The sequence below is a fragment of the Penicillium nucicola genome (genome assembly GCF_028828085.1).
Source record: "Penicillium nucicola strain IBT 29836 chromosome Unknown utg000010l, whole genome shotgun sequence".
Taxonomy (NCBI): domain Eukaryota; kingdom Fungi; phylum Ascomycota; class Eurotiomycetes; order Eurotiales; family Aspergillaceae; genus Penicillium; species Penicillium nucicola.
The window spans coordinates 2,945,494-2,966,158 of record NW_026643134.1 but is presented as its reverse complement, the minus strand read 5'-3'; the positions used below and the strand labels follow the sequence as shown (position 1 = coordinate 2,966,158).

Below are 20,665 nucleotides of genomic sequence, written 5' to 3'. Positions count from 1 at the left end.
TCAAGAATGGTGTTCCTTAAATCACCTTTTAGTGACGCTATTGGCCACGATGGTCTGGCGGACTCGAGATAATCTACCGATTACGAATAAACAGGTGTATTGCACGGACATGACGATTCAGAAGAGTCTAGAAGCCAAGAATCAGTCAATCCGGATGATTGTCGTATTCCTCAAGGCTGTTTGGCTTTCGCTTGATAATTGGGATGGCATTGATACTTGTCTTGCTTTTAGGATCGAACTCATGATCATGGAAAAGCGAGAAGATGGAATCGGGATACGTATTGCTACAGGTCAGACATTTCTTAATTTCTGGAAAAGTGCCAATGCGCGGTTCGAGACATGTACTCGAATAGCATGAATTAAGTAAAAGCATTGAAAAGAAGGCTAGGTAATGAATCTCCGACTGCCAATCATATTGAGATTGCGCTTTTATAGAGCAATGTGGAAGATAACATAGAATCGAACTGCAACGGGACAAGAACGGGTAACAAGCCCTGCAAAGGCAGATCTACGGGAAGATCACCCTTTCAAAATTAGCGTGCTGACTTTATTCCATCAAGCTACCGTCGATTGTTCTTCAAGCCACATTTAAGAGTATAAATCCCGAATAGGAAACGAGGGCTAGGGCTAAGTGAATTGGAGGAGAGCCGAGGCAACTTTGGTTCGGTCTCCACCTCGAATGGAGCCACTTGTCTACCAACCGGTCTACTAGATAGCTTTAATACTATTCATTCTTGTCCTACAATCAATTCAGTTACTCGTCAGATACTTCTATCGCTTCAGACATGTCCGGAGTCACAGATAGCCGCAGATCGGTGCTGATCACAGGGTAAGTGACTTGCGCCAGAATCGAACGACTGCCTCTGATATCTACTTCAGATGTTCCCCTGGCGGCATCGGGAACTCTTTTGCGCGTGAATTTCATCGCAATGGACTGCGTGTCCTAGCCACAGCTCGTGATGCTAGCTCCATTTCTGATCTAGCCGAGCTCGGCATCGAAACCCTGAGCTTGACGGTTGATGACTCGGAGAGTGTTAAGGCATGCTTTGCAGATGTCGAGAAGAGACTCGGCGACAAGGGCCTTGACTATCTGGTAAACAATGCGTGAGTTAAATCTTCTCGACCGCGATTGCAGCACTTGTGGCTAACATCAACCAGTGGTCGGAGTACGTAAACCAAGCTTCGACGTTGAGGATATACTAATTGCCGTAGACTATACCGTGCCGGCTATGGAAGTAGAGCTTCCTGAGGTTCGCTCGGTATTCGAGACCAACCTCTTCGCTGTCATCACCATGTGCCAGACCTTCCTGCCGTTACTAATCAAGGCAAAGGGCACTATTGTCCAAGTTGGCTCTATCGCCGGAGTAAGTATTGAACTACATGACAACGGCATGACAAGGGTGTATGATAGCCTACTAACACTCCTAGATCATGCCATACGTATTTGGATCCATCTACAATGCATCCAAAGCAGCACTGCATTCGTTCAGTGACACGCTTCGCGTGGAGCTGGCTCCATTCGGGTTCGTACATGCAGTCCCGAGCCCCCATGAGTCCTTTCTAATCGAGGCGAATAGCGTTCATGTTACAACTGTGGTGACCGGTGGTGTTCAGTCTCGAATTGCACGCATTGACCGTACACTAAAGCCGAACTCCATCTATACCCCGATTGAAGCCGAGTATGAGCAACGGGTGAAGCATAGCCAGAAAAATGCCATGCCGCATGCTGCCTATGCGCGCAGCGTGGTGACCCAAGTGCTCTATGGATCTGCTCCCTGGCGCTGGTTGCCCTGGGCTCAAGGCCGGAAGACCTGGATTTGGGAGGGACATGCCAGCTGGGTCATTTGGCTCCTTTCGGGAGGCTGGGCATGGACGGGACTATTTGGTCGGGCTATGACTAAAATGTTCAAACTGTGGAAGATCAACAAGGGCACACCCAAGTGAAGGAAGAGCCAGGATAGAATAGTCATCCCAACACCATGTACAAATAGCGCAAATCAAGCCTTGAACGGATATAAAAAAAAAGCCCGAGACTGCTCAAGTACCGAGTTGAGCAGCCAGGGTTCCGTGATATTCGCGTTGACCCGATGACTCAGCAAGAGCCGGACTGTGGTTGGCTGCGACACCCGGTTTTACCGCGACGCAATGTCATCCCGAGAAAAAGAAAGCTGTTCTCCCCTACTCAATCTCGGGTTACCTTGATATCATCTCTCCTCTCCTCTCCTCTCCTTTTTAACCATCATGTTCAACTTCGCCCGCAGTAGACCCATTGCGGCCGCTTACAGAGCTGCGACGGTGAGTTCTTGCCGAGTGAATCGGGCCGCGCCCGGCTTCATGTTGATTTGGTTAGAACGGATATACTGACTTTGCATAGGCGCCTGCCGTCCAGAGCAGACTCGCTGTTCAGAAGCGTAACCTCTCCATCCACGAATACCTGTCCGCCCGTCTCCTCAAGTCGGTAGGTGGATCGCGTCTTCCCCCCTTCGGTCGTTCCTTAAAAAATCAAGCCCGCTGATAAAGGATCTATCTAGTACGGTGTCGGTGTTCCCAAGGGTGAAGTCGCCAACAACGCTGAAGAGGCTGAGGCTATCGCCAAGTCCATCGGTAAATACTATTCAAGCTCCTCTCTACGAACGCGCCTGCTGAACATAATTTTCAGGTGGTGATGACCTCGTCATCAAGGCCCAGGTTCTCGCTGGTGGCCGTGGTAAGGGTTCCTTCGACAACGGTCTTAAGGGTGGTGTCCGCGTGATCTACTCGTGAGTTTCAAGAATCGAAGACAACGGACGCAGCGAAACTAATAGATACTTTCCCAGTCCTACCGAGGCTAAGATGTTCGCCGGCCAGATGATCGGCCACAAGCTCGTCACCAAGCAGACCGGCGCCGCCGGCCGTATCTGTAACTCGGTCTACATTTGTGAGCGCAAGTTCGCCCGCCGCGAATTTTACCTTGCTGTCCTCCTGGACCGTACTACCCGTGGCCCCGTCATCGTTTCCTCCTCTCAGGGTGGTATGGATATCGAGGCTGTCGCCAAGGAGAGCCCCGATGCCATCATGACCACCCCCATTGACATCCACGTTGGTGTCACCGACGAGATCGCCCGCACCATCGCTACCGACCTCGGCTTCTCTGAGCAGTGCATCGAGGAGGCCAAGACCACTATCCAGAACCTCTACAAGTGCTTCATGGAGCGCGATGCTACCCAGCTTGAGATCAACCCCCTGTCTGAGACCTCCGACCACCAGGTCCTCGCCATGGACGCCAAGCTCGGATTCGATGACAACGCCGAGTTCCGTCAGAAGGAGGCCTTCTCGTGGCGCGACGTTTCCCAGGAGGATGCCGACGAGGTCAAGGCCGCTGAGCACGGTCTCAACTTCATCAAGCTCGATGGTGACATCGGCTGTCTCGGTAAGTATTCGTTCATCAGCTAGAGCTCTCTTTTCTAACACGTACCAGTCAACGGTGCCGGTCTCGCCATGGCCACCATGGATATCATCAAGCTCAACGGCGGTTCCCCCGCTAACTTCCTCGATGTCGGCGGTGGTGCCACCCCCCAGGCCATCAAGAGCGCTTTCGAGCTGATCACCAGCGACCCCAAGGTCTCCGCCGTCTTCGTCAACATCTTCGGTGGTATCGTCCGTTGCGACGCCATCGCTCAGGGTTTGATCAACGTCGTCCAGGAGATGGGTCTCCGCACCCCCATCATCGCCCGTCTTCAGGGTACCAACATGGAGCAGGCCCACAAGCTGATCAACGAGTCCGGCCTGAAGATCTTCTCCATTGAGGACCTCCAGAACGCCGCCGAGAAGTCCGTCCAGTTTTCCAAGGTCGTCAAGATGGCCCGTGAGATCGACGTCGGTGTCGAGTTCACCCTTGGAATCTAAGGAACTCTCCTTGGAATCTTCTTGTTTGCATTTTAGAGTAGATGGGGTGGCATTAATGCGAGGCTCTTTCGTCGCGAAACCAAATCGAACTGCTGCTCTGCTCATCTTAGAGACATCTTGATGCCCTTGCTGCTTGGTTCCTGTGTCATTTATTTTCTTTTGTCACTGTATTCTTGAGTGTTTCTATGACCTATATCAGTTCCTAATCGGATGGGTTGTGTGAGTTTTGGTTTTGATTCTTCTGTAGTCTTTCTATCGTATGATATGTATGGAGCTGTGCAAAGTATGTTTACAGTAGATCGCGCTTCAGGTGCAATATGTGAAACCCTTGGAAAAGGGCAAGGATTACTTAAGACCTTATGTTTGCTGGCTCTCAGCGTAACTTATAGGGAACTAATTGCCTTGGGATTGCTTCCCTTAAAATCGGTTTCCTCTTTCCACACACTGCCACTTTCCTATATTTATCAGTTCCCCTCTGAATAAACTATGAATTACTTTAAGATCTCTTCATATGAATATATCTACCTTACTCAATTTACAGTTATGTTTGGTCTATGGTTAGTCGATTTCTCCATATCGACTTACTTTGTCGGTACCTACAAACCCCACCCAAGGACCGACCTTCTCTCTCTACCTTCAACTTCGCCTCGCCGTCAATATCACAACCTTATAAGCCACGGCTATGGAGTTAAATCCAAATACCAAATCTATTTTGGCTGACTTCAAAGATCTCGGCCATTCGGATCGGCGACAAGCGTATGTTGCACCAGGTTTACGACTATATCTAGTCACTGACTGAACGAAGGATCACCGCAATCCTTCAGAACTTGACTATTAACGAGCTAAGAGCCGCGAAGGATCACTTAGATCCTCTCAAGTTTCAAAAAGATATCTGGGGCTCACTGCCCCCAGAACTCCGAGACATTGTTGCAAAAGACTTGGGATTGAGTGACTTATTCGCCCTACGAAGAGTATGTCTATTGATATATGGATGCTCATGACTAACAATATGAAGGTATGCAAATTATGGAACCAACAATTATCTTCCCCGGCATTACTGCGTATCGCGTATTCGAATGCAACTGCCCCCGGACACCATGTCTTGGATAATGTGTCCGACGAACACCTCATGAAAATGATTAAAAGACGAGTTAGAGCTGAACAAGAGCGCCCCGTCACTATGGCCTCAATATCTACTTCTCCAATTGCGAATAAAGATAAGGAACAAATGTCCTACGCACACGGCATGTTTGCCTGGATCGACTTGAAATCCGACGAAACCTCCATTTGCCTCGTACATCTGAACACCGGTGAACAAAGTCACTTTACTACGGAAAACAGGGAACGCCTACGTGCTATCCGTGTATCTGATACACTGATCGCGGCGATATCCATGCGAGGGTATGTGCTCAGCTTGAAAATACTCAAATATACCTGGAGAAGCCACTCTAATCATTCAATTAGGTTTTGCCATGTCTGGGAGATTGAGACCGGAATTCACAAATCTTTTCGACTTACTTCCTTGCATTTCCATCACTTCCTGGTACACGGAGTCAAGGTGATGGTGAGCTATGATGACAACATCATCCATTTCTGCTTCGCCAATTTCATTGCTCGGACATTTGCAGTCGAGGGACTCATCTGCTCAATATCTCTACATAACAGTGAAGATCAGGTCACATTATCTGTTACTTGTATCCGTGACAAGAAACACTTCAACCCTTTCATGAACGGAACAGACTATCACCTGCGAGTCGACAGGTACACCATCGATGAGGGGTCGTTTGCCAACACATTCTCCCGTTACGAAGAGCTTCCTTTCCAAGATAACAGATACCAACTGCCCGAACTAAAGGAGACTGTCCAAGTATCGCAAGGCCAAATTTCCTTGAGACTATACCCTTATGAAGAAATACTCCACCCTTGTCTCTATCTTTCAATCACGGACGACGACCAAGTTGCTGTGCATGCCATACTAGCCAGACGAGAACATTTCAACTTTATGGATATTGCGTGGTTTGACCAAGGGTTGGCATTCTGTGCTTTGCTCGAAGTCGACCGATCCAATTGTGCTGCCATTGGGTATAAACGGTTGATTGACCCCAGCCCCTCTGAGACTCTGTCATATCAAGTTTACCTCGGACAACGGCTGTCTATTTTGAGTGGACGACGCACTTTGAACGGCATATGGGCCGGCGATGGGTTTTTCTTATACGCTTCTGCCGATCAGATTCGGGTCTGGTCCTTCGATGAGGATTGGGAGCCTTCCGGTGCGCTTTCATGCAGCTCAGCGGATTTTCTCGCGTCTTTGAGAAGATCAGCCAGATCCCAGCAAGGTCTAGTGACAGGTTTCTAGCACCCAAGGTCTCTGGAGCTGTATTATTTCTCGTGGTTGATCCCAGCGTCTAGGGCTAACCTGGGATTCCATACCTTGGCTTATATAACTTCCAACTAGAAGGGACCTAGTTCAGAGTAATTCCTGGATAAAGTCTCCAGTCCAATGGAACAATTCAAACCATAGACACAATAATGCAATAATGCAATAGTGCAATCGTGCATCAATCTCTCCTGAATATCAAGCAAGTATAGTAATCACCCCTTTTCTCCACCTGGCGTCTTCCGTTCTGCAGATCCGATTGTCACGCATTTTCACTTGTTCCCCGCAGCCTCATCTTCATCTTCCTCTTCTTGACACCTCGAGGCCAAAACCTCGACTTTGGGATATTTCACGTTTAGGCGCCATGACAGAGACTATTGGATGTTGATCTCGGGATAATCCACCTCCCACGTTCCTTCGGCACGAGCATCGCCCCCCGGTGCATCCGTTCATCCCTTCGATATGAGTCGCCTCGCCGATCCCTCTTCCCGAATTACTTTTGCCGGGGTCCCGGACGGCAGGACACGAAATATCCCTGTGCTGTCGTCGTCCGGTCAGCACTCAGGCGCCATGGAGATCACCCCTCCTTCGCCAGCGGGCGCGCATGGCAGTCCTGACGACCGCGTCATGAACAATGGCGATGGCAATTCTTTAAACCCTTCAAACCCGGCCATCGGCGCGGCAGCTGCAGCTCAGCAGCCGAAAGTCGTCCAGACTGCCTTCATTCACAAGCTGTACAAGTACGTTGTTGGCCTTGCGCTTGATCCGGCGATGTCGCTAACCCTCCGAACAGCATGTTAGAAGACCCCAGCATCCAGCATCTCATCTCGTGGTCGAATACAAACGACAGCTTCGTCATGTCGCCAACATCAGAATTCTCGAAAGTCCTCGCGTGAGTAACTCCTCTCGCCGGTGCTGGATTTCGCTGGCTTTTCGCTGACAGTCGCAGATCCTACTTCAAGCACACCAATATCTCCTCCTTTGTTCGGCAGTTGAATATGTACGGGTTTCACAAGGGTACGTTTTCCGCATGCGACAGTCTCCTATTGCGCGATCACTGATAGTTCTTCTTTTTCCCGATAGTGAGCGATGTTTTCCACACCGGATCTCCTGACTCTGCGCTATGGGAGTTCAAGCACGGCAATGGGAATTTCAAGAGAGGCGACCTAGCTGGTCTACGGGAGATCAAGCGCCGAGCTTCGAGACACGCCCTGATCCATCGCGACTCGTTTCCCGGACACAAGGCTGCTGTTTCGCAACCAGGTACACCTGCCGAACCCGTCCCAGATGCCACCGAAGCTAGATTCATGAACCTCGAGCACACCTTATTCGATATGCATGCTCGTCTGTCCCGGGCGGAGGAGGGCAATATGGCGCTGAATTCGAGATGCCAGGCTATGACCGAAAGCTTGACGAAGTGCTATCATGTATGTTTGCTAGCACTTGCGCAGGGTGGTATGTTTGCTAATCTGATTATAGTGGACGCATTCTATTTCACGGTTCCTTCAAGCCGTTGTGCCCGACAGGGAAAGCCCATTGTATCGGGATGTTTCGAACATGCAACGAGAAGTCGAGAAGCACCTTGAAACCGTTCGCGCCCTCGAGACTCCCCACGAGGGCCTCATGCCCCCTCGGCAACCCTACTTTGCCAACATGGCCGAAACCGGTCCACCATTGTCTCCGCGCCAAATACCCCAGGACGACTCTCGTCGCCAGTCCATGATGGACCACAACCCTAGACCCAACAGCATGATCCGTCCACCTGTTCCTCCACATCTCTCAGTATCCCCTCGCCGCTATGGTTCAATTGGTGGACCTACCTCCGCATCAACATACGCTCGGCCACAACCTCCAATCGCACCGCCGCAACAACCTCAGCCTCACCCTCTCTCAGTATCCACATCCCCAGGACCTAGCTTAGCTCGCCGCCATACCTCTGCGGATATACGTCAGCACGGCTGGCCCCCCTCAGCAGGTGCTTCTCCCTACCCTCCTGGAAATCCTCCAAGTGGACCCTGGCCCCCATCACCACACGGAGGGAGTGACCAGCAAGTCCGGGATGTTCTCGCCCAATACGAAATGGGTGCTCCGCGTCGCCTTCAAGAACAATCCCGCCACGCCACTCCACCAACAGCCGAACCATCCCCATCCCTGCTCGGTGTTGATAACGGCTGGACGCTCGGAAACACAAGGTTCCCCCATGGGTCCTCCCTACCTGCAACACGCCGCTCTAGCATGGCTAGCAATGTCCACTCACTGCTCAACCCGGCTGATACCGCTGAAAGACCCGACGAGGACCAGCAGGCAATGGTCGACGACCGCAAGAGGAAACGATTGGAATAAACCCTACACTACATTAAGGAAAAATACCCACACCAAGCTTCTATATCCAAGATATCATTATTAAACAAGGTCTATATCCCCGGAGCAGACCTAGCTCTTTTCACTTCTTTCTTTCAGGTTCATTCTCGCTTCTCTCTCGATTCTTTCTCAAATCTCTCTCACCTGTCCCCTCTGAACTGCATATGTATCACTGACGAGAGTGAGGCTTAGGACTCCCTTTGCATCTCTGACTAGTCTGGAGCCACGGAGAGTCCCCGAATGTCTGGCCATTGTTTTTTTAATTGCACCTGTAGATGTCCCTTTTCCTTTCCTGATTTCCCTTTTACTCGTCCCGTTTATTTAATTCCCGGGGTCACGCCAATCCCAGCACCTTGCCACAAGGACGACGGATTCGCTTCTTCGTTCATACAGCATCTCATATATACCCTTGGGGGGATGGGCGGAGCAACACAAAAAAAAACAACCAGAATATTTTGAGGTGTTTAGAGCAAAAGATTGGATCTATATTGTATTTAATATACGCAGTTAGGTTATACCAGTTGGATGATTTTGGACTTGCGGCTTTATTTGAATCTAACTTTGAATTTGGGTATCTTATATGTCTATCTTTAGTGACAGATGAGCTGTCATGGGCGTAGATGATTTTTGTCCAGAGAAGATAGACTGAGTTAGAGCCGTGAGAGGTGGTGGAAGCCAGGGCAAACTGGATAGTGCTCTTCATAGCAGATCACCATCTCCGGCCTATTTGCACAGAGAGCGCTTGACACCGAGTCAATCTAATGCAGAGGCAATTCATCTCTTCTTTCTCTTCTTCGCACGCTCAGCTAGAAGTTCATCCAGATAACTCGTCGCCTTCTTCCTCCCCTTTGAGCGCGCAGGCGCAGGCGTAGGTTCTGAAGGCACATTCTCTTCCTCAGCAGTCGCAGTCTGCGTTGAATCCTGCGTATCAGTGCCAGTATCAGCACCAGCACCAACAACAGGACTCGCAAAAACATCCTCAACAACATTCCCACCCTTCTTCTTCTTCTTCCGCGCAGGACCAACGCCAGCACCAGCCCCGGGACCTCTCATATTCTTCTTCCTGCCGATCATCGCAGACCGCCCGTCCTCATCGTCATCCTCATCATCCTCCTCGACAGCACCAGCACCAGCATTATTCCCAGCCGCAGAAACAGATCCAGCCGTAGTCGTCGAACCAGCCACAGCAGCCTTCTGCGCCGCCTTAGCCTTCATAACACGATCATAATTCTTGCCGAGAAGCTGTTTGCGCAATTTATCATTCGAGTCCAGCTCGGTGCGGTTCCAGCTTCCGTCGGCTGCTTTTTGGGGGAGGGGGCGCCGACGCCGAGTCTGTATTTTCTCTATTTTTAGTACAAGGTGACCATGGCTGGGTGGTGGTTTCGTGCTTGGACTTACGTCTCGGGCACAGCAGTGAAAATCTCGTCTTCTTCTCGTTGTAGTTCTTCCTCCGTTTTGGTAGTTGCTAGTTCGTCGGTGGATTCTTGCGGGAGCCAGGAGGCTACGAGCCTTTGGCTTCGGGATAGGGCGACATTGGCTCGGTTAAGGATGATGTCCGACTCGCTTTTTGAGAGCGACATTTTTGGCTCTTGAGGGGTTGGGGTGGTATGTTTCGTTCACTTATTGTTCTGAGATGATCTGCGGTGAATCTTTTTTTGCCGGGATCATGGGGGCGGTGAGGGTTATCGCTGATCTACTGTATAACTGATGGATTAACTTGCATGCATGACATTTATGCAATTGTTGACTTGTGTGGTAAGTTACTTTGGTTATTTGTGTGATATTGGTGCTTTAGTTCATTATGAAAGTCTGAATTTACCATCGTGTATTGTTCGCTTATCGCTCATACTAATTTGATGCTAACGTCGCCATTCCCCATGCTATAACTCAATATAAAATCTCATGACTATGCAAGTATTTTGCTGTCATTATATTAAGCTCTAAGAGTCAACTTCACCATAAGAGAAGTCTTATCCCAAAGCACGAAGCATTTCTGATCCAGCCAATCATGTTCTGATTGCTCCAGCTCCATGTCAAAGTTGAAGATCATACGAGCGAGAATGATGCGCATTTCAACATATGCAAGGCTAGAAAAGATATCAGATTTAGCTAAAGAGCAAAAAAGCCGAGAAAAAAAATGCTGAAGTGAAGTGAAAAGAGAAAGGATATGCAGGGGAGCAGCTTACTTTCGTCCGATACAGTTTCTTGGACCGAAGCTAAATGGCTGCATAGCGAGCTTGCTGTCGCTCTCATAGCGAATATCACCAAGATGACGTTCTGGCATAAACTGCTCGGGATCCGTATAATTAATAGGCGAATGACTCGCGGCCAAATGAGGGATGGAAACGATGGTCTGTCAATGATGTTAATGATGGGGTTATATTTTAAAGAATTCTTTAGACTTACACCTCCTGGGACCCAATTCCCGGCTATCATATCGCCCTGAGCATCGACGATACGTGGAAGTCCAACTGAAACAGGAGGATATACTCGCATAGCCTCAGTGAGCGTGGCAAGGCAGTACTCCAGCTTATTGCAGCTCTCAAGAGTGATCTCTGCCTCGCTTGTAAACGCAGACCTAATCTCATCCTGAAGTTTTGCAAGCACGCGGGGGTTTTTCAGCAACAGATATGTCACCCCGGAAAGCAAAGTCGCAGTAGTCTCCGAGCCGGCAATGATCAAGGTACTGCCATTGGTGACCATTTCCGGGACGCTGAAGCCCTTCTCGGTATTGTTGTTCTTCAAGATATTGGCGAAGAAATCCGGTCTCTCGTTAGTTTTTCCTAGTCGATTTTTGACTTTCTCCGTGGTCAATGCACTGTGTGCTTCTTTTTGAGACAAGACATGCTTTGGAGTGATCAATGCAAGAATGTGCTTCCATCCAGGAAGACGCCGCGCGACATTCGCATAAGAGCTCATTTTGATATTGCCGAAGAGGATAGAGATCCATTGGTGGTATGTGGAATTCTTCAGACAGTCAAAGGACTCGCCAAAAGCCAGATCCCCGATGATATCGAATGTCGTAAAGTTGTACCAAGCAACCATGTCAACAGCCGTTTTCCCACATGCGATGTTCTCACGCAGACGTTGCATCAGAAGGTCAACATAGCCTTTGATGATGGGCTCTTGTTGGCGCAAGGAGTTATCCGAGAAAGCGTGTGACAGCAGGCGACGAAAGCGAGAGTGGTCTGCATCGCCGGAGACAATGATACTCGCAGCTCCATTGACGGTGGGTGCATAGAATCGAAAGTCTTTAGACTTCTGACCGTGACCCACACGAGTCCCGTAAATGGCCTTCCAGGCATCTCCATTCGTGAAGGAAAGCTCGTCGGGGGCGATACGGACTACTTCGCCGTACTGTTGATGCAATCTCTTGATCTCTTGTGGGGAAGTGCCGTACAGGATCATCCGCATGTAGGGTAAACGTGTGGCGGCCATGGACTTTGGACCTGGGTATTTGGAAAGGGGGTGGAAGTAGACATTGTATATGATGTGGCCGATGTAGTAGAGGGCGATCTAATATGAGCATCTTGAGTTAGGTGACATCTCGTCATAGAGGCCAAAGAACAAGATTATACTTACCAATGCCAAACTCAGCCCGCACACTGATAGAGTCAGATAGAAAGGGGCTGTAGGGCTTGCAAACCCTGAAAGGCCAAGAAGAGCCATTGCTTAAGTTGAAGTTGAAAATACTAATAGATCCCCCCCCCCCCCTCTTCAGTCTGGACTATTTATACGTTACCTCGTGCCCTGTCATTTTTGAACTTGTGTGACTTGCATCCAAGGCATTAAAATTATGCCTCAATGATTGTGCACTGTCGCAAGTCTTTGAAGATCTATCGGATCCCCGCATCATGCAAGGTCTTAATCCCCGTCATAACAGGTCTTTGGGCGGCCTGAGAACCAGGAGGTCAACCCGGGTTGGCCCTAAAATAGCTGTTCAAAGAATACTCAGAAAAAGCGCCCCAGAGGCTTTGTAGAAGTATCCCAGAACTTGTGGTGGCTCATGGTACACTTTGATTCTTTTAAGCTTAAATGAACCGAATGCTTATGGCTTGTCATCTTAGGGCAAGCCTCGAACAGTGACCGTCTGATTTCCCAAGGCAGAGCGGCACATAGCGTCAAATAGGTACCTTTTCTCATGAGACACACTAGTGTTCCAAGCTAGTACATGCGGTGCCAGAATTGTTTGGCAAGTCTGATTATGCGGTGAATCACGATCTTATGATAGGCCGGGGGGTTCTTTGATGGCAATCCGGCATCTCCTTGATTTATGAATTTGCATAATTTTGGGTTCGAGTCCTGGAGCAAACTCCTTTCAGCCTATGCTGCACAATCTGGCCTGCTGTACAGGATGCTCTCGGATGATCTGCAAAGATGACATATGTCCTTTTCAGGCGATGCTGATGCAGTGTTAATCCAGTGTTAATGCAATGTGAATGTGCTGAGGTAACCGAACGGCCAAGAACATGGCAGACATTAAAATATAATACAAAATGGTGTATAAGTTAGGTGGTATTGTACATGCTCTCTATATGTCTTCCCTGTCCATGCTAGACTCCGTGCTGGAATCAATGCTGGGATCCACCTCGGAAGCCTCAGTATCGTCCTCCCACTCCTCATCTTCTCGGTCCTCAATGAAGATGCCCTCGTCCTTCCATTTGGTAGGAGCTCTATGACGACGCTGTTCAACATCCAACTCAATGATCGTGATCATTGATTGCACAAGCTGTTTGCGCAGATTGTTCAAGATAGCTTGAATTTGGACAGATCTCGACTTTCTGCGACCCATGGTAACAAAGACAGTCTCAAGAACCTAAAGCGAAAGTCAGCTTGTAAATCATGAATATGAAGTGGGTTGATGCTAACCTCATTGAAGACTTTGTGTAGCTGGACGATGTTATCAAGGATTTCATCGGCCTTCATTTCAGTTTGTGGTTTCAAGAATGCCCAGTCGTTCATGAGAAGTTCGTCTTTGCCTGTCCGCTCTAATCGAGTTCCAAAAAGGGCTGTCGTCAAGGGACGGACGTTGAACCGATCTCTCATGCATGAAGCCTTATGTGGCACTGACCATAAGTAGTTGTAAATAGACATAACCTGTCGCTTCCTGAAGGCTTCTCGTTTTTCTTTGGGCAGTACGAAGCTTATCCGTTTGTGCTTGGTCATAAATTGTAACCGGCCAAGGCCTTTTACGGCCAAATTAGGGGAGAGACAATGCGTCAACAAGGCTGTTAAGAGGGGGAGGTTCTCCGAATTCTGGTTGATCGAGTCGTCGCCAAGTCTCCCGCTTGCATTCTTCTCACTCAAGGTCTTCGCATCTGTCATTCGGAAACGATCCAGCGTCTGTGTGATTCGCTCGGTATCTCGCAAGGCACTTTTGAACTGCCTAAAGTTGATATATCGGTCGTTGGCAAACCGGGCAGCTTCTCGAGAACCTTTTTTATGGTCCACCTCTCGAATGGCTCGGAATGCTTCGAGGACTTCGTAGCGAGGATTATTTGTTCCCTTGCCGAAAGCCTGGCGCGATTCTTTGACCTTCAACTTCAAGTCAGGGTCAGGACTTCGCAAAAATATATTCATGTTCTTCTCGAGTGCCGCAAAGATAACCATAGGGTCCAAACAGTCGAAGACCGTGCCCAAAATGACCATTTTGGCATAGCTCGGGTGAATATTGAGATCCTCTAGATAGCGACCAAGGGGGGTGAGTTCTTCGTTTTCATCCAGCGCTTTCAAATCCTTCAAAGCTGCTACTGCCAAATCCACCTCTGATTTCTCTGGTGGTTCAAGCAGTCGATCGAGTAACTCTGAGATGGTCCCTGGAATTCCAGGAGTTGATCGTTTGACTTGCAAGCATAATGATTTTATGTCCATCCGTCTGATATCTGTTGCTCTAGACGTTGGAAGGGAATCGAACCGCTTTTGAAGACCAAGGAAATAGTAATCTCCAGCCTGAACTCTTCCGGCACGTCCTGCGCGTTGGAATGCAGCGTGCTGACTGATCCAGCACGGTGCTACTGATTCAGTTGCCGTGAGGCCAGAAAACCCAGTCTGATTCACCTTACCAGAGTCGACAACGTATCGCACATCTGGTATGGTGAGAGATGCCTCAGCGATGTCAGTTGCAATGATGACCCTTCGACAACCGCGAGGCATATCACGACGCAACTCGACCTGTTCCTCTGGCAACTGTGCATGAAGCTTCACTATTCTGAGCTGATTGCTGTCATGGAAGTTCAACCCTAGCCCAACACCATGATTTGTGATGTGCCTTTCCACATCAAATATGTTTTGGATACCGGGAACAAAGACAAGAATAGACCCCGTCTGAGTCGATGAAAGTACCGAGAGAACAGCCGCAGAAATCAACCCAGAAGGTACTGTTCGCCCATCAAGAGACGAAACCGACGGTAAAATACGTTCAGGTTCATCCGCTGCATCTTTATTGAGTTCCCCAAAGGCTTTGAAATGGTCCTCCAGAAATAGCTTTGTATCAGGAACCTGAATAAGCCCAGATATAGCCTCTGGAGATAAATTATGGGTGATATCCTCAAGCACTTCTTGAAGATAATGCTTCTTCACATCGAAGGTGCGTCCAGGAATTTGAATATGAGGAGCAGGCACAAGTGTTCCATCCGGTGCCTTGGTAGAGAAATAGGAAGAAAAGAGATTCACATCGACCGTTGCGCTCATGACAGCGACTGTTGGCACTCGAGCGCCAGCACTCTTTAGTTGTTCAATGCGGATCTTGATGAGCATCAATATCAGATCAAGTGCCGCGTCACGGACGTGAACTTCGTCAAGGATGATATGGCTGTACTGTCCTAGGACCTGAAGCCCACCCCTCAACATTTTCAACAAAACTCCTGAGGTGCAGTAGGTGATATTTCCTCCCGGAGATGGCAGCACGGCATCGTCTCGCAGAATATAACCCACAGTTTCACCAACTTTCTCAAGTCTTTCTGCGGCAACCCGAGTTGCCAAGCTCTTTGCCGCAATTCGCCGTGGCTGAACACATAATACTTGACAATCCGCGCCAACAGAGTTGTCTATCGCGGTATCAAGAAGGATCTGAGGAATCTGGGTTGACTTTCCAGATCCAGTCTCTGCAACGATAATGCTAAAGGCGTTTTTTCTGATGAGTTCAACCACGGACTGCGCGTAAGGTTGTGAGCTAACAGGTAAGCCCTTTCTGATCCTTTTAATGCTCTGGAACCGCGGATCCTTGGAGTCTTGCGCTGCTTGTCTGGAACGGCGCAGTCGATGCTCGAATTTTTGTCGTTGTTCATTGGTGAAAGACGTGCCACGAATTTTGGTCGATAACGGTAAATTGGTCGTAGTAGGTTTTCTGAGGTAGAAGGGTACCTTTTTCGTTACCTTGAGATGAGCTGACTCTAATGCTTCTCTTGCATCGCTGAGTGCAAAGTACATGTCATCTCGGATGGCAGGCCCCGTAATACGCCTTGTCAGGAATGGCTCGTTCTCTTCTGCAGGCTTTTCCTCATTGGCTTCTTGCTCTGTTCTGAGCAGCAGCTGTTGCCAAACACCTTCGTCTTTCATAGATTGCACCATGAGAAGTTTCGCCTTTTTCGCTGCTTCGGCCTGTGTTTCTTGAGAATTAGCCATGAATATTGATATCAATGGACCAAGATTAGCTTTACATACCTTGGTAGAACCATGCGCAACACCCTGAAATTGTTTGCCAGACAAAGAACATTGACATTTACAGATATCCTCCCCTTCAGAATCACATCCAAAGTCAAAAACCACATCATCCAGCCATTTACTTAGTCTAACTTTGTTGAGGAATGCAAGGTCCTCAAACTCAGCGATATTCCCATCCTCAGGATGGCTCGCTCTATCCGACTTATTTTCTCCAGTCGTGGCGGGTATTGTCAATTCTCCATTTTCCGAGGGCCCTTCGACCGCGACTGCAGTGGCTTCAGATCCTGACCCAGAAAGGTCGCGTGTGAGAAGAGTGTTCGTCAACGAGCGAGCATGGACTGTTTTTCGGTATATTTCGAGCGCAGAGTGATTGCCAGTAGCGAATGATGCCGGCACTCTTGACTTGAGCGAGATTCGAGAAACGGCGGAAGGTTGGGAGACCGTGTGTATTTGTCGGGTCGAGAATCGCCGAAGTCTCAATTGGCTTGACCCCAGACAGGAGTTACCGATGTATCCTCCATTTGAAACCGAGTGGCGTGCCTGATTTGCATTGCGAATATAGAGACTAGCTCCTGTTGCAATGCCCATCATGTATGATCGAAATTTCACGGGTAAACGCACATCGCGCAGAGATAATCGATGGCTTCGAAGCCTCGGAAAAGCGTGGGAGAAACCAGAAAGACCTGAGTGTAGATTTGCGATGCCCCCGAAAGATAGGAACGTCTTTGCTTGGGTTGGAAAAGGGGGATGGCAAGGTTGACAGACAAAACAAAAAAAATGACACTTCCGCGGCGCCGCAGATTCGGTCTTGGCACTCCGCAGGATTCAGCATCAACAATCAAAAGTGCCCAACATCTACGTTCATAGTGGGAATTTGGTCTTTGGACTGAGAGGTTTCTGACAATAATATAATTGATTGGGAGCGGCAATATATTCGTAGCATCATGGGTAGGTCCTATGTACAAGTCTATCTATATACCATCTATAGCTCTTCCGCCCCAAATATACTTCCTCCAATTGCTCCAATGTGGTAAAGCACAGTGTAAGACAGGGTATAAATCTCAGCAAACAGAGCGATCATGGCAGTTCATATCGCTGCCTCCTTTTGATGCTTCACCCGCAACTTTTTCTCCGTCTTCATGAATTCGCGGATACCAACCGGGATGTTGGAAAATAGATCGTCTTCTTGCTTCGGCATGGACCAATTTGTATCACTGCCACCACCGTCATCGTCCATGCTTCCACTAGCCGAACGAACTTCAGCTCTGGGTGCTGCACGCATGTCTTCTGTCCCCTTCTCTGGACCGCCCTTGGCCTTAGCCATTGTAATCCTAGATGCCCAATCTTCCATCTCATCTCGGAAGTCATCCCAGACGCAGTGTACACAGCCACTCATGCAGCAATTATCTGGTTCCTCGGGCTGAGGAGGGATAGGAACACCATTGACCGTTTTCCAAGTCGACTCCGGCGGCGCTTCGCCAGGATTGTAGCGCGAGGACCGACCTGGACCTGCAAGACGAGTACCAAAAACAATCGCCATTTTTTCTTGGGGAGTTTGCGGTTCGACAGTGGTTGCCGGTGCCGGTTTGTCTTCGGGGCGATACGGAGTCGGTGTCGGTCGCGATGTGGTCGCACGACCACCGTAGGGTGAGGGTGATTTCAGGATTAATGAGTAATATCCCGTCAGTGGATGTGCCTGAGTAGGCTCGGCAGTCTCCTCCACGGAGACTGGAGTATTTTGCGCATCGGACTTGTCCTTGGACTGGTGGGACTTCATGCGCCGGGAGGTTGGAACAAGAACATATTGGGTCTGTGAGGCAAACAAAGAATGCGATGCAAGAGAGAAAAAAAGGGATCGAGAGCTGGACCTCCTAAATGAGTGCCGAATGCCTGCCGAGAGACACTCCATGGTGAGTTGGAGGAGGTGAAGACACTCGGAAGTGGAAATGTAGAGGGGACATTAGGTCATAGTGTTTGCATCTGCTGCAAACATCGTTGTTTATCTTCATCTGCGCGCTGCAGATGAGACCGAACACCCCCACGCGACAATGGATTCCCCCGCCAAACGACGAAAAACTAGCGAATCTACAGGAATTGCTGTGCCACCAGAGCTAGGTCAAAATGTGTTCCGACCACCACGACGACCCTCCTTCCAATCCCCAACAAGAGCCAGTCTTGCGCGATCGCAACCGGATGTGTTAGAGCGCGCGCTCAGCAGATCCCCCACACGACGAGCTTCCAGCAAAGTGGACGAACAGACTGATGCTCGAAAATTTGGACTCCGGGACCGCAAAGCCCTCCGACCTTCGCTGAATGCTTCAGCGAGTCCTCTCACCCAACCCCGAGCACCCGATGCGCCGACAGGATCCCCCAACAGGCGCCCGAGTGGCATCCAGGCATTCTCGAAGCCACCCCGCAGAAGTCTGAAAAAGATCCTCCCTGGAGATTTTATGTTTGGGTCTCCAATTCCTCGGTCAACTGCTCCCGACTCAAGTACACCGGAAGGTCAATTGGCAATGGAATTAGGCGAGGCTACACAAGAAGCAGATGCGGACTTGGGAGATGAAGGCCCAATTATGGGCGAGGATATGCTCGAACCAGATCTTCCTCCAACCCCAACTCAACTCGGACTGGAGAAGGCCCCAGATCGACCTAGAGGGAGGATGAGCAGCAGTCCCAGTTTGCGACAGGAGAAACGGATGAGACGACGAGACACTCAGCCATTGGGCGAAAGCCCGTTGAAAGCAGTCAAATATCGATCTATCACTCCTACAGAGACAGAGACTAGTTTCAATTCGGAATTGTCTATGGCTGCGCAAGAAAAAGTCAAGTCGCGCAAGAGAAGTGCTGCGGAACTGCAACGGCTTAAAGATGAAGTTGAAGAACTAGAGAGATGGGCCAAAAAGATTGAGTCTGACGATGGCCTGAAAGGCGACAGAGGACTGGATAGACTACTGTGAGTTGACATGATCAAATTGACTTGAAAGCTGCTAATTCATTTCAGGTCATTACTTACAGCGGAAGAAGCAAACCTTGAGAGCCTACCGGCTCCTCAAGTAGCCCCAAAGCCAATATCTTCCATCCTTGCTACTCTACTGCCATTTTCCTCGAACATACCTCAACCCAAACGTCAGGCATCGCCCCTACCAACCAATCCATTCGCCTTACAAGAATCCTCCAAGGAACTGCCATATTTGACAGTCTTTGCACCACTGGCTCTCAAATCCCGCACAACTCGATCATCACATAGAGAAGGGCCATCAGAAACACACTCTCTGACCTTCTCCGCCCCGTCTCCATTCCCATCAAGTATCTACAACGCAACAGTAGTCTACGAGACAAGCCCAGAAACCCAAACCGTGGTGTCCGTGTCTGTTCCAACCGGCAGTGACAGCAAGAAAAGAAAAACACCCGAAGCTCTCCGTCAATGGATTGACACACGTCTAGAGAACCCTCTCTTGAAGTTGGACGTACCAACTCTATGCTGGGGCATCAACCGATACTGGGAATGCTCAGTCACACGAGCCCACCTTTGGGCACACATTGACCACAAATACGGCCCCAGGGCTCTGCGAGGTAACAAGGAACCAATGCCCGGAACTGAGAACGGGGCTCTCACAATATCGGACTTACGCCGGCTGGTTCCTCACCTGCATCGAAGTACAATGACCATCAAATCCAAATCGCCAGGCTTGGGTCCTCGTGTGCTATTGTCCATTACTTTGGTTCTGGATGAATGGACTGGGGAACCTCAGCTTCGGCCAGAGATCAGTGTCTCGTCAACAGGCGCGGATCGAAAAATTGACCATGAGACAAAGAAGCTGTTCCATGCGTTACTCCGGGAGGGTGGCGATTCAGCCTCGAGTGGCGTGGATCCTGTATTGAGAGCTACTGAGGGTGCTCTTGGTACGCTGTTTGGGGAGATTTGATACCCCGTTGATTGTTAGCGATGGCCAAGTTGAAGTCATCATTTAGCGTAGTTGTTTGGAGATACCCTAGCATATTTAAGATTTTAATGTAATTCCACTAGTGGATGATTGCTGATACTTGTGTGTATTCATAGATGTATGTACATGCACTTTGGACATGATGAAGGCGAAGACACCATGAACCTATTCCCGACTGCTCTGTCGACTCGTCCTCCACATGACTACGAAACTAAAAAGATAGCATACACTAGTCGTCTATGTCCATAGAAGCCACACAGCGTCACAACCACGAACCACTAAGAAAAAGAGTTATACAAGGCATACTATGTGAGATTGAAGAAAATTGGGGCGGTTTTGAATTTCGAGAGATCTTCCGAGTTCTTTTAGAGACAAAAAGGAGTAAAAAGTGAGGGAGGGAGAGAGGGAATCAAGGAAGAGGCGCCACGCCATG

General features: G+C 49.2%; 9 protein-coding genes across 9 annotated transcripts; 5 read left to right on the top strand and 4 right to left on the bottom strand.

Annotated features, from left to right (window-relative positions):
• Positions 1 to 785: 785 nt before the first annotated feature.
• On the top strand, positions 786 to 1,944 carry N7511_009675 (uncharacterized protein; the record flags this gene model as incomplete). Its single annotated transcript, XM_057132052.1, has 4 exons — positions 786 to 829; positions 880 to 1,104; positions 1,181 to 1,364; positions 1,429 to 1,944. 4 exons carry the CDS (start codon positions 786 to 788, stop codon positions 1,942 to 1,944), a joined length of 969 nt encoding a protein of 322 aa, XP_056980040.1.
• Positions 1,945 to 2,241: 297 nt separating this feature from the next.
• Positions 2,242 to 3,885, top strand: N7511_009674 (succinate--CoA ligase (GDP-forming) subunit beta; the record flags this gene model as incomplete). The annotated part of the gene is made up of 6 exons (XM_057132051.1): positions 2,242 to 2,295; positions 2,375 to 2,458; positions 2,532 to 2,604; positions 2,660 to 2,759; positions 2,817 to 3,409; positions 3,458 to 3,885. 6 exons carry the CDS (start codon positions 2,242 to 2,244, stop codon positions 3,883 to 3,885), a joined length of 1,332 nt encoding a protein of 443 aa, XP_056980039.1.
• Positions 3,886 to 4,567: 682 nt separating this feature from the next.
• On the top strand, positions 4,568 to 6,241 carry N7511_009673 (F-box domain protein; the record flags this gene model as incomplete). The annotated part of the gene is made up of 4 exons (XM_057132050.1): positions 4,568 to 4,641; positions 4,691 to 4,856; positions 4,901 to 5,286; positions 5,350 to 6,241. 4 exons carry the CDS (start codon positions 4,568 to 4,570, stop codon positions 6,239 to 6,241), a joined length of 1,518 nt encoding a protein of 505 aa, XP_056980038.1.
• A 483-nt stretch (positions 6,242 to 6,724) lies between these two features.
• Positions 6,725 to 8,605, top strand: N7511_009672 (heat shock factor family protein; the record flags this gene model as incomplete). Its single annotated transcript, XM_057132049.1, has 5 exons — positions 6,725 to 7,002; positions 7,056 to 7,154; positions 7,212 to 7,279; positions 7,346 to 7,689; positions 7,742 to 8,605. 5 exons carry the CDS (start codon positions 6,725 to 6,727, stop codon positions 8,603 to 8,605), a joined length of 1,653 nt encoding a protein of 550 aa, XP_056980037.1.
• A 792-nt stretch (positions 8,606 to 9,397) lies between these two features.
• On the bottom strand, positions 9,398 to 10,203 carry N7511_009671 (DUF3245 domain-containing protein; the record flags this gene model as incomplete). The annotated part of the gene is made up of 2 exons (XM_057132048.1): positions 9,398 to 9,992; positions 10,022 to 10,203. The coding sequence occupies 2 exons, from the start codon at positions 10,201 to 10,203 to the stop codon at positions 9,398 to 9,400; spliced, it is 777 nt and encodes a 258-aa protein (XP_056980036.1).
• A 353-nt stretch (positions 10,204 to 10,556) lies between these two features.
• N7511_009670 (cytochrome P450) lies at positions 10,557 to 12,292 on the bottom strand (the record flags this gene model as incomplete). Its single annotated transcript, XM_057132047.1, has 4 exons — positions 10,557 to 10,710; positions 10,810 to 10,976; positions 11,030 to 12,139; positions 12,206 to 12,292. 4 exons carry the CDS (start codon positions 12,290 to 12,292, stop codon positions 10,557 to 10,559), a joined length of 1,518 nt encoding a protein of 505 aa, XP_056980035.1.
• Positions 12,293 to 13,154: 862 nt separating this feature from the next.
• Positions 13,155 to 16,246, bottom strand: N7511_009669 (uncharacterized protein; the record flags this gene model as incomplete). Its single annotated transcript, XM_057132046.1, has 2 exons — positions 13,155 to 13,439; positions 13,493 to 16,246. 2 exons carry the CDS (start codon positions 16,244 to 16,246, stop codon positions 13,155 to 13,157), a joined length of 3,039 nt encoding a protein of 1,012 aa, XP_056980034.1.
• A 1,126-nt stretch (positions 16,247 to 17,372) lies between these two features.
• Positions 17,373 to 18,194, bottom strand: N7511_009668 (oxidoreductase-like domain-containing protein; the record flags this gene model as incomplete). The annotated part of the gene is made up of 1 exon (XM_057132045.1): positions 17,373 to 18,194. One exon carries the CDS (start codon positions 18,192 to 18,194, stop codon positions 17,373 to 17,375), a length of 822 nt encoding a protein of 273 aa, XP_056980033.1.
• A 139-nt stretch (positions 18,195 to 18,333) lies between these two features.
• N7511_009667 (uncharacterized protein) lies at positions 18,334 to 20,214 on the top strand (the record flags this gene model as incomplete). The annotated part of the gene is made up of 2 exons (XM_057132044.1): positions 18,334 to 19,241; positions 19,290 to 20,214. 2 exons carry the CDS (start codon positions 18,334 to 18,336, stop codon positions 20,212 to 20,214), a joined length of 1,833 nt encoding a protein of 610 aa, XP_056980032.1.
• Positions 20,215 to 20,665: the final 451 nt, after the last annotated feature.